This window comes from Leptodactylus fuscus, chromosome 1 (assembly GCF_031893055.1).
Source record: "Leptodactylus fuscus isolate aLepFus1 chromosome 1, aLepFus1.hap2, whole genome shotgun sequence".
NCBI lineage: Eukaryota > Metazoa > Chordata > Amphibia > Anura > Leptodactylidae > Leptodactylus > Leptodactylus fuscus.
The window spans coordinates 55,596,412-55,609,176 of NC_134265.1; the positions used below are offsets into that span (position 1 = coordinate 55,596,412).

The 12,765-nt window shown below is 41.9% G+C and overlaps 1 protein-coding gene across 1 annotated transcript; it reads right to left on the minus strand.

Annotated features, from left to right (window-relative positions):
- Positions 1-2,499: 2,499 nt before the first annotated feature.
- On the minus strand, positions 2,500-11,876 carry TMEM171 (transmembrane protein 171). The gene is made up of 3 exons (XM_075262422.1): positions 11,290-11,876; positions 3,618-3,753; positions 2,500-2,962 (listed from the first exon to the last, which is right to left on the minus strand). Exons 1-3 carry the CDS (start codon positions 11,846-11,848, stop codon positions 2,734-2,736), a joined length of 924 nt encoding a protein of 307 aa, XP_075118523.1. The 5' UTR covers positions 11,849-11,876; the 3' UTR covers positions 2,500-2,733.
- Between the last annotated feature and the right edge of the window lie 889 nt (positions 11,877-12,765).

Below are 12,765 nucleotides of genomic sequence, written 5' to 3' on the forward strand. Positions count from 1 at the left end.
GCGCTGTGATGAAAAAACCTTACTAGTATGTATTATCAGTGAATTATATGGTTTACATGTATACATATGTAGTGTTTAAGACCTAGGAGTGGGATTATTATCTCACGGTGGTCACAGTATCCCCTGGTTTTGTCACCTATGGGCTGCGCACAGAATTCCATTTTGAAGTCATACAAGACAGACTAAAGGAAACTAGAGATGAAAGAGTACTATTCGAAACTCCTGTTTCGAATAGCACGCACCCATAGGAATGAAGGGATGCAGCCGGCACACAGGGGGTTAAGCGGCCGGCCACCGGCAAAATCTGCGTGCCAGCCGCTTCCACTCATTCCTATGGGTGCGTGCTATTTGAAACGGCCGTTTCGAATAGTACTCGCTCATCTCTAAAGAAAACTTGTTACCAGAGAAGATAGACATAAGAGAGGGAATAAAAACTGCCAAACACAGGAACTTCTTCCTGAAATCAGAGGTCTGGAGCAACTCCAAATTTCCAGGGAAGTAACAAATATCAAATCCCACTTGATAAAGGTGCCCTGACAAAGCAACATCTAAACTGGTTTGGACTCCTGAAGAAAGGGGGCATATCTGAATATGAGCCAGGATCAATCAATACAAAAACGGTTGATTCCTTGAAAACCTTGACACACCTTTGAAGACAGCCCAACCAATCATCTCAGAAGGGCTACAAAAATTACAAGACTTTTCCGTTTTTTTCTCCCTTTTATTTTACAAACTGTTTTTCTTGTTTTGTCTTTTTATAAGCACTGAACCTTTGGGTACTAAACCATTCAATTTAATGGTGTTCCATGTATTGCCTTTTAGTGATGTGTTCGCCATCTGACTGGTAGAGAGACAAATGCATTTGTGAATGAGGTTCCTACTATCCCCCAAAACATTAGAAACATTAGATGGTAACAGTATGTATCTGGGAAGGGGGGGGGGGTTGTGATTTATGCTTAATTTACAGTCTGAGTGAAGGGTAGGTGCATGATTGAGTGAGTGAATGAGTGTTGTGAATTAACCCCCCACTCACATGCTAGATCAGTCCATGAGTGACAAGTGCCTTCATCTCTGAGGAGGATCCAGCACACATTAGACGGACAGACCATTGAGTTATGTTACATCTTCCTTGTGATGGAGCTGTGGAGGAAGTAAATAATGGCCATCAGGTTTCCTTACGATTACACCCAATTGCTGGGGCTCCATACAGTGGGACACACTTTGATCAGTTTACCATCAGAGGACCCTTTTTTGACTTTCACCATATTCTCTAAAACAGAAGTGGTTCTCAAAGAATTTTTGCTTCTTGGACAACTTCTTTGACAACATAGATTTTCAGTCTTAAGACCAACTTGACCATACAGCCCAATAGCTGTACCTTGTAGCCATACAATTACTGCCTGCTATATAACACCATATATGACTACTGTCCCAGCATCTCATGAAAAGTCAAGACATTGACGATAAAAGCCCAGTAATGTATAACATAAAACATACGTTCAGAGATCTGCTTTACTTAAACAGTTTTTGTTGAATTTTTTGAAAAAATATCTATAATTTTTTTTACACATTTTGTTCAATAAATAACAGCACAAGAACAAGAACAAGAACATGGAAATGGTAAAATTAATAAAATAAGTCACAAATGTCATTCGGAAGCTATTAAAGACACTTTACATCAGAAAGATAGGAAGAAAGCATTGTAGGATCTGCTCACAGTAATACATTCGATTCCTAAATGATGTGTAGCCGACAGAGAACATAGAAATAAATCAGAGCATTTATAATCCCTTCTTCTAAGGCTTTTAGTAATTTACTTTCTGCCACAAGCACATTGTCCAGATACTGGACATGAAATTACACACACAAGAAAATGGGAGTGCACAGCTTGCTTATTCCAGAAACATCGCCACACCTATCCACGGGTTGTGTCTGGTATTGCACCTTAGCTCCATAGACGTGAACTGTGGCTTAATTGCAGTACCAGACACTACCTGAGAATATGTGTGGCACAGTTTATGGAAAAAAGATGCCATGTTTGCCTAATCTTGCAGAACCCATTTAATCCATTTTCTCATATATGATTTAGGATTTACACTGGTTTATAGATTTGAGGGGGGAGACATATTCATGGTGGGGGGGAGTTTCTGGGAGTGTTTAAGACGTCATGCACACAGCAGATTAATGTGTACCAGGGCTTCATGGTCGCACACACTATATACACTCTGCATGATGCTTCATACACCACACACAGCATATTATAGAAACTGACTTTTAGGTTGGGGTTCCAAGTGGCGTAAACACCCCAGATTGGCCATGGCGGAAAAAAACACATTGTTTTATAGTCACTGCAAGGGAAACAATTTTATCAAATCCCATCTACACTTTGCGGGAAAAAAACGTTCAGGGTTGTTACCATGATTTTCCCCGCAGCGCTTCTTTGCTGCGGCCTGCTACATGGAGCCATAGCTGTAAGAAGGATTTTCTAGGGGATCCGATGGTGTACGATTACCTCTCCGTACAACTAGTTTGGGTTGTATGGTGAAGGTTTCACTGATCAATATAAGATAAGCTTCATGTAGAGCCAGCCTGACTATAACTCATGAGGTGGCACATTGATAATCCACTACTGAATATTAGCAAGAGGATATGACATCTGTCAGGATATGGCAGCGATAGATGATATTAACACAACATGGTATTCATTCTACTCCTTATTATAGTTCACAGTGCCTATATGTCTTCTGGTACAGGATTAGAGGCAGAGTCTGCTGATTCCCTTGAGGTATTGGTGGATGATGTGGAGGCTTCTGGTAAAGCGGAATCTTTCTCTTCATATTTCGGTGGAGGATCTGATGCAAAATACACATTGGAATAACATTCATTGGAGTAACTGGGTAATGGGATTGTGTATACTGTACATTCTTGGCCTTCAATACTGCCCCCGTCATTCTGATAGGCTCTGCGGAAAGAAACAGGAAAATGAAAATACAAATTAATAGAACAGGGACAGCAGACAAGTGCGGCTAGATAGTGGTCTGATATCTAAGAAACCGGCTGTAAACACTGCGAACATATATTAACATGTGACTGAAAGATTAGAGATGAGAATGTACTATTCGAAACTGCCGTTTCTAATAGCACGCTCCCATAGGAATGAATGGACGCAGCCGGTGCACAGGGGGTTAAGCGGCCGGACACTGGCACAGGCTACGTGCTGGCTGCGTCCATTCATTCCTATGAGAATAGATAACGATAGATAAGGCAATGTATTGGTTAAAATACACCGGTTAGCTTAAGGCTAAGGCCCCACATTGTTGTTTTTTTGTTGCAGATTTTGCTTCGTTTTTTTGAGCCAAAGCCAAGAATGACTACAAAAGGAATGGGAAATTTATAGGAAGCTCTTACACTTCTGCTTAATCTACTCCTGGCCTTGTCTCAAAATAACACAGCCAAAGCTGTTTCTTCACTACATGGGGCCTTAGTCTAAGGCCGGGGCTCAGAACTGCATCTTTTATCCTAACAGGTAGAGTTGTGTGTCTGCAACAGGTGTTGTGTCATTTTGTAAACCATTACACTAGGTCAGATTTGTTATACAGCCATCAATCATGCCCTACCTTAAGTTATAAATACTGGTGTATGGGGGTGGATTCTCACTCCTGGGTAAAGTTGCCCCATCTGAGCCAGCTTCTGGTGATAAAGGTTCCTCAAAATATGGGGGTGGTGGTGATGGGAATATTATAACAGTATCACCTGTTAAGCAAAAAACACTATTAAAAAAAGTAGAGTAAACACAAATATTAATAAACAAACCAAAAATGTCAGTTGTATCATATTATCAATTATTAGAGTTTGGTCCAAAGTTCTGGTGATTAAATTCTTACTTACTTCCAAAAACCAGTCCATGGTCGTGTGATATACAGTCATACCTCCCAACCGTCCAGATTTCTGCGGGACATTCACGATTTCAGTGTCCTGTCCCTCGGTCCTGGTCGGCGGGAGGTATGTCCCGATGAATCTGGGGGCAGAGATGGGGGGACATGAATCTGGGGGAAGAGATGGGGGGACATGAAACTGGGGGCAGAGATGGGGGGACATGAATCTGGGGGAAGAGATGGAGGGACATGAATCTGGGGGCAGAGATGTGGGGACATGAATCTGGGGGCAGAGATGTGGGGACATGAATCTGGGGGCAGAGATGTGGGGACATGAATCTGGGGGCAGAGATGTGGGGACATGAATCTGGGGGCAGAGATGTGGGGACATGAATCTGGGGGAAGAGATGGGGGGACATGAATCTGGGGGCAGAGATGGGGGGACATGAATCTGGGAGCAGAGATGGGGGGACATGAATCTGGGGGCAGAGATGGGGGGACATGAATCTGGGGGAGAGATGGAGGGGGACATAATTTATGGGTGACTGTAGGAGGATTATACTGTGTGGAGACACATTAATTATAATGGGCGGAGTCAACATAAAAGTGGGTGGGGCTAAATTTGCTGCACACTTTGTCCCTCTTTCAGTTCTTCAAAAGTTGGGAGGTATGTATACAGTCCATGGTCATGTGATGGACACACAGGTGGACAGCTCGTTACTAGGCAGAGCTATAATTACTGAGCTGAGATTATAACGAGCTGTCCATCTATGTGTTGTCACGTGACCATGGACTGATTTTTGGAAGTAAACAATGAATGACAGCAAGCAGAGATCTATAAATCAGCAGTCGCTTGACCATGGAATGATTTTTATCCACTAGAAGTAAGCAGAGATCTAGAAAACTGTGAGGAATTGATACAGAAAGTATATTGGAAAATTGTACAACTTTTCATTATACAACATTGGACAACCCCTTTGAAGGGAAAATGTCATACACTCCATTGTAGTTTTATGAAATAGGTGTAAGTATGTAGGTGGGTATAAATAATGCATTTTTTATGTTTTTTTGTTTGTAAGCCGTTCCCTCCTGGCGGCCATATTGTGGCACACACTTGCTGTGCTTCCTGTGTCCGCTCAGTACGGTATGTGCACTTTATGGCAGCTGAAATAAATATCAATCACAAGTTTACAGTCTCCAGGAAGTGATGAGGATGGGGATACCAAGTATATGCATACGGAGCCTTGTCCATATATAAGATGTGTAGTGTTGCTATGCTACTTTATCTAGGCCTTTTAGCGGTATTAGAGCAGCCATTAACTCCTCCACCCTCTAATGTCCAAAAAGGAGCACTTCGCTATGGAAAGTGACATATTAGCGATTCCTAGAAAACATCTATATACGTACTACAGAAAAAATAGAGTACAGTATATCAATAACAATGCAATATTTAAAGAGAATATGTCACCAGAAAACATTTTTTTAAATCAAGTTTTATGTTCAACACATTTTTAAGAAGTTTTGGTGAGATTTTTTTAGAAAATAAAAGAAAATCCTAATGTTAAAAAAATCCTAAAAATTCAGCAGTTTTGACTCTGGTCACTAAGCCAAATAATAGGTGAAAACTTCCTGTTCAGGAAAGTATATATATTTGCAGCAGCCGCCTTCTATATAGATAAAACACAGAATCCACCAGTTAAAATAGTTGATTTCACAGCTTATCTGCTCCCTCCTCTGTACAATGACCTCTGTCCCAGTTACACTGTATGCCTAGAAAAATCTACCATAAAAGTTAATAGAGTCTGCTCAGAGCATTGTGTCTATGGCCAGTGGTCCAGCTCCAGGGAAAAGGAAATGACTACTTTATGCTTAGTGAGAAGAGTTGGATTTGCAAGATTTTTAGCTTTTAATATGAATAATAACATAAACAATTAACATCCCAATATCGGTAGTAATTCAGCAGGAGGCTGGGCTACGATGATTCCAGGGAACAGGATAAGGCTAAATACTGGTGCTAAGAACAGGATTGTCAAAATCTTTAATAAAAAGTGATGGATTTGTTACAGCATGCCGCTTCTTTTCCAGAAATGTGTAAGGGTGCAAAGAGTGAAATCCTTGCAAAACAACTGCAAGTGTGCAGTAAAAGACTCTAGGAAGAAGCTCGGCTACATGCTGACAAATCCGCAAACATGACAAATATTCTCTTTGTAACATGCAGCACTATTTTTAGAAGAAGTCACTTGGTAAAAACCATGAATATGCAATAAAGGTAGGACTTCTTCATGGGACATTAAGGCTGCAATGTTGCACTGCTAGACTGGGAATGTGACCATATTGTAACCCACAATTAAAGGGATTTTCCAGGATTATTGATGGCCTATCCTTATGAGACACCAGTCACCTCCACGATCAGCTGCTTGAAGAGACCTTAGCATTTATATCAGTGCTGAGGCTTCTTCACTACTTACCAAGCACATACAGTGGCTGTGCTTGATAATGTGGCTCAGTCTCATTCATTTGCATGGGTTGCAAATAGTCTACTTGAACATAACGTTACATGGCCAATGCGTTAGAAGTCGGGCAAAGCCAGTTCAATCATTTGATCTGCAGGGGTCTCAGGTTTTGGACCCCTGTCAAACTAATATTCATGACCTAAACTAAAGATAGGTCATCAGTATTTTAATCTTGGAAACCCCCTTTAAGCTGGGGCCCTATCGCAATATGTTACAATTAGAGATGAGCGAGTATTGTTCGGATCAGCCGATCCGAACAGCACGCTCCATAGAAATGAATGGATGTACCTGGTACTTCCGCTTTGACGTCGGCCAGCCGCTTAACCCCCCGCGTGCCGGCTACGTCCATTCATTTCTATGCGAGCGTGCTGTTCGGATCGGCTGATCCGAACAGTACTTGCTCATCTCTAGTTACAATACCTTCAAAGTGGATGGGATTCTAGTGGAAATGCTGTAATTTCCAAAACCATTGCATTTTTGGAAATCGCAGCATGTCAATTATACCTACGGAAAAGCCAGCGGTGTCACTATAGGTATAATAGAAGCAGAAAGTCTGCAATGCGTTTCCGATACTCTTTTACCTGCAACACTTTATCGCTGTGACCCACTACATGGGGCCTTAGCCTTAATTCAAGTGAATTGACAGTCAGCTGAAATCCAAACCTGCTGTATTTCAAGGATTTTCTGATCTGATTTGTCATAACCAGATCCTTTTAGAACTACTAGTTGCTACAATGTAACATGCAAAACCAAAGCAAAATTCTTATATCTCAGCAAACCCTCTAGATATATTCTACATAATGCTAAAACAAATGTATATACAGTACACATATTTATACTAAACATTAGTCAAAGCAGAGATACACTGTATACAATACAGCTTGGAATGTCAGCCACAAAGAGATACTGTCTATACATGCGGACGTGAGTAATAAGTACAGCCGACCGCACAACACGGAATGCAAACCCAGGGAAATACTTTCCAGGATGTATCCAGAACAGACAGGTAAGAACAGGTTGTCAGAGACTTCACTTCATAAGATTATCGATTGGAAACATTTGCTGGACCATTGATGTATTGTAGTCTATAGACCTGGGAACAACAAAACCCATCGTCACCTCTGTATATAAATAAACCCATTAATGAGTCATTACATCAAGGTGTGGAATAATTCTGGCAAGTCACCCTTCAATAATTAGAAGGTATCAAAGGTGCTCCTGGGTGTAGTTACTATGTATCTATAGCAACAGGAGGGGTTTTTTAATCAGGTTAGTACACCAAGTACTAAAGGCTAAGGTTCACATGAAGGAGGCATGAATACATTTTCTGACTGTTGCACAAACAGATCTGAATGAAAGGCTCAAACCCACACTCTGTTCTTATCTATTGTGTGAAACAAATATATTATACCTAACATTATTAATTCTACTTTAAGCAAGAATGGTTTTGGTTACATGGCGCTCCCACAACCTTCCAGTGACTGATGGACAAAATCCTTAGGCCACATCGCAGGTACGCTTCAGTCAATCTTCACGATATTGTCATTTTTCAGATTGGGAAAGTCACTTGCCGAAAGTGCAAGCTGTATTAGATTCCCTTCGGGCAGTTGGGTTAAGTGCTAATCCCAAAAATTGTACTTTGGGCCTTTATTTGGGGTACACGATAGGAAGCGGAATCATAAAACCCCAAGTTAATAAAGTAGAGACTAGACTCCGTCCCCTGAGTAAGAAGCAAGTGAGGGCTTTCCTGGGAATTATGGTGTACTATCGGAGGTTTATACCCAACTTTGCCTCTATTGCAGCTCCCCTGACTGACCTAGTCTCCCCTAGTCTCATCAAATGTAGTGACGAAGCTGTTGGGTATTCCAGGAGTTAAAATTGGCCTTATGAATACAACCAGATCTGATTACTCCCGACTATACCAAAGAGCTTGTGGTACAGACTGACGCCTCTGATGTGGGGTTAGGTGCAGTCCTTTCTAAAGTCATTGAAGATGAGGAACATCCAGTCACTTACTTAAGTAGAAAACCTACTCCCCACCGAAAGGAATTATAGTATTGTGGAAAGGGAGTGTTTGTCCATGAAATGGGCCCTGGAGTCTCTACGTTATTACTTGCTGGGCCGACATTTTAGGTTGGTTATTGATCACTCCCCTTTCACATGGATGCCTCGGGCCAAAGAGAGGAATGCCCGAGACACGAGATGGTTCCTCACCCTAAAAAATGTATAATTTAATGTGGAGCACCGATCTGGTAGGTTCCAAGGAAATGTGGATGCTCTGTCCAGGACATACTGTATGGTGGCAAAAAGTGTTCGCCCCTAAAGGATCGAACAAAGGGGGAGGGTAAGTGAGAAGGTGACAGGTAAATTTTTGGAAGGTCGCTATATCTCTCCCAGATTCCTCACTTATGTATGGTAAGTGAGGTTACAACACAGAGATCTGTAACAACACCTCAGCTGTGAGAAGGCCTTTCTGTTAACCACTTCTTGTCCTAATAGGGAGGAGCCTTCAAGCACAGGTGAGAGCTGGGCCTCATTAAAGACCTATAAAAAGTTGTCAAGACCTCAGTCCTGGGCAGTTCCTTGAGAGAGAGCCGGCACCGGTTCTGTCACAACCTTAACTGGTGAGATCCCGGTGTGGATGGTTGCCATTACTGTGCTCTGTGTTCACTGTGTGGCTGAAGCAAGCCACACATACACTTAGGACACTGTTTAGTTACAAGCTCAGACAAGCAGGAGTTTTTTTTTGTTGTTTTTGTCTGACTGTTAAGGCTTGTTTATTTTTTTTACCAGATTTTTGACAAATAAACGTACAGGGTAAAACCATGTTTAAACTTGAATTTTTGTGTCTGTCTCTGACTGTCTAGGCCCACTGCTTCTACCACTGAGTAAATCCTCACACACTATATATGGGACTTCCACCGGAAGAAAACACTTGAGCAGCTGGACCGGACCATGCTGAGAGACACAGAAGAAATGGGGTCAGGTGATTATAGTTTGTTTTATTCTTTTCCCACCTTCCACAGCCTAATAACATTTTTTTTTCAATCCTGGTCTACCCTTTTAAATTTTTATCGGAAAAAATATATGATCAATAGGGGGCAGACACCCCGCGACCAGACTGATCATTTGTACAGAGCCACTTCTGGTGCCCGTCCTGTAAACAATATGAGACCGGAAGCAGAAAGCTGTATAGTGGCCCGGTGTCTTTACTGCAGCTCAGCTCCCACTCACTTCATTGTGTAAACTGCTGCATACGATGATCGGTATTGATCATTTATTATAAAAAATTTACAACCAGACAACCCCTTTAAGGCTTCATACACACAAGCATATTACAGCTCCACAAAACCTCTACCTGCTTTCACATAAACTGTGTGCTATTAAAAAACGGATGTATTGCTAGAGTATTTCTGTGTTTGATTCATCCGCCATCATTTTTTTTTTTCTTATGGACCCATAGACATGTATGGCTTAGAGGACTATAGAAAAGAGGAAAAAAAATACTGCATCTCTGAAAAACACATGTGTGAATGGCTCCATTCACTATAATGGGTCTGTATATTGTCCATCTCTCTACGTTTTTTTTCCATGGACAGCACACAGACAGAAGAATCATTAGTGAAAGGGTCCTATATAGAGGTGTAAATCTGGGAATACATGGGAAGGACTACAGGGGAATACCTACTGCAAACTCTCCTGGGGCTAACCTAGTGCCATCTACATTGGCAGCATTGTCAAGGAGGTTTATACAATGTTCGTCCAAATGCTTTGAGTAAAACCTGGCTTTAAATCCACAGAATGTCAATTGTGTAAGCAAAAGTAATAGGCTGTGTTTTGCAAAAACGTTAATATTCTTAATAAAAATAAATCTCACCCACTTTGCTTGCATCATAAAAATCTAAATTTTTTCTGCTACGGCCAAAAACACCACGTTTAGGAATTTCTGTTGCAGAATCCTTATCAAAATACAGCAGTTCTCTGAGTGCCCTTGTCTCAGTAGCATGGAACTGCATGTGTCTCTGTACACGAGGATGTATTGTATGTGAACTATATGATTAAAATTCAGTATCAGAGACTGTAAAAATCTACGACAAGCAGCACTTTCCTCTCTGCATTTTTCATGTGGAAACCACACAGACCCAATTAGAGTCTATGGGGTCCGCTGGTTTCCTTAGGCAACCGCCTTTTTATGTGGATAGGTTTCCATTCGGGGGTCCCCAAGCAGACTTCCCGAACGTAGATGTGAACCAGGCCTTACATCTACCTAATGAACCAAATTCATGGAGCAGCCCCTTCAATTACAAATTCACCATAGTGCTCTGTTTTTCAGTACTAAAGTAAAGGACTTTTGGTTCCTTTAAGGTCAATTCTTCCCACCTTACAAACTAACCTGCAATAGCTTTCCTCAAATTTCTTCCATTTAGATTATGCATTAAAGGGGTGTTCCCACCATAACAGCTTATAATCTATAAAATGATCCACGCTTATATTGAGGATGAGGGTACTGTGTTCCCCAATTTAACAGATTGATGATCACACATGCACACGGAAGTTTCATTTATTCTCCATACCACTGGTGGCCACTGAGTACAGCAATTGGCCATCTGCATCAGTCCCAAAGACGCTGAAAGTAGCAGCGTGGATGTGTGCAAGTCACTATGGAGGATATAACTGGACCCCCAGCGATCAGACACTTGACGCCTATTATGGGAATACGTGATAAATTGTCATCATGTAACAATGCATTTAAACTACAGGCAAACGCTATACACTGTGTACCTAATGCCGGGCCTGAGGGGCCTCAATCCACAGTGTCATGCACTCTTTAGGCCCTGCAAGATTATAACACTCTACCATGACTATCACATTTACAGCACAATACAACATAATCTACTTACCCACAGTAACGTGAAATCGGCCATCTGAAGGTGCTTGAGGTTCCTCCTCACTAATTGGATCATCCCGACTTTGGCGACCATGTTTTTTCTTTAAATGTCCCATCACAAGAGAACCCAAACCAATGAGAATGATCACAGGTCCCAATATCTGCAGAGACAGGAGTCCGCAGGTTCTGGCATTCGAGCTTGTGCCAGTAACATTTTGATCTGGGAAAGATTCTTTACATCCAGGTAACCAGGCCCCTAAAATACTGACAAGTATTCCACAAGTCACCATCAAAAATCCAAACACTAAACACTGAAAAAACTGTCGGCTTTCTCCAAAGAGAAATAAGCGGTCCGGATCCATTTCTCCATTTGGCAATGGCCTTCTAGTGGCCTCCAACCTTGATCTAGATTTTGCTAGCACCACAGAAGCCAGTCCTAACACGGCTAGTGAAGGTCCCACTATTTTAAAAGGTGTAGCACAGTAGTTCTGCATCCCAACCTTGCAGGCCTGAAACACATAGAGTGATAAAAGGAATCCGGCACAGAAGAGCATTCCTCCAAATATATACATAAAGAATATAAGTCTGCTGATCGTGGCATAACTGTGTGCCCATCGCGTGAAGCAGCCTGGGGTCTCCATCCTAGAAGATGGTTTGGATAGTCTTCCAAAGAGAAGATATCTGGTGGAAATACGAAAGGAAAGAAACTTATAGTTACAGTATACAATTAAAAAAGCCACATTAAAAGAATGAAGATCTAGTCCTAGTTTATACACTGGTGCTCGGTTCCCCCAACAGAGATTAGTAGTCCCTATAACTAGTGACATCCACGGGAATCTTTGCAGTAGAGATCTAAAATACTTTTCCCAGTTATTTCTAAAATGAATTTAATCCCAGAAGACCCTCAAGTTGACCATATACAGTAAAATAATGTCAGCCAAATCTGTTGATTTTTAGCACAAGCGGCTAATCATGTAATGCAGGGGTGGGCAATTAATTTTCCCATGGGGCCACATGAGAAATTGTAACGGTTCTAGAGGGCCATGCACGTCACGGCAAATTTAGCTCCACCCAATTCTCCGCTGACTTCGCCCATTCTCAATCATTTTTCCATGTGCCCCACAAAGTAAAATCCTCCTACAGTCACCCTAACATTATACACCCCCACATTATAATGTTTTCCTCCAAATGTCCCACAGTATTAAGTCCCTCTCCTGGTGCCCCAGTATAAACCAGCAGAAACTAGAGGGGTCATTAAACTGGGCTACCCCCCATGGTTTAATATCCTCCTCCAGCTTCCCCAGTTTAATGTCACCCTCCATCTGCCCCCTAGCTTAATGTCCCCCCTCCATGTGTATTCAGTTTAACTGCCCCCCCTACATCTGCCCCTAGTTCCCCCCTCTTGCTCACACATGCTGTCTCTTCTCTCTTTATCATCCAGCAGCCTCCATTGCCGGCAGCTTGCAGCAAGCACACAGTCCCATGTGGC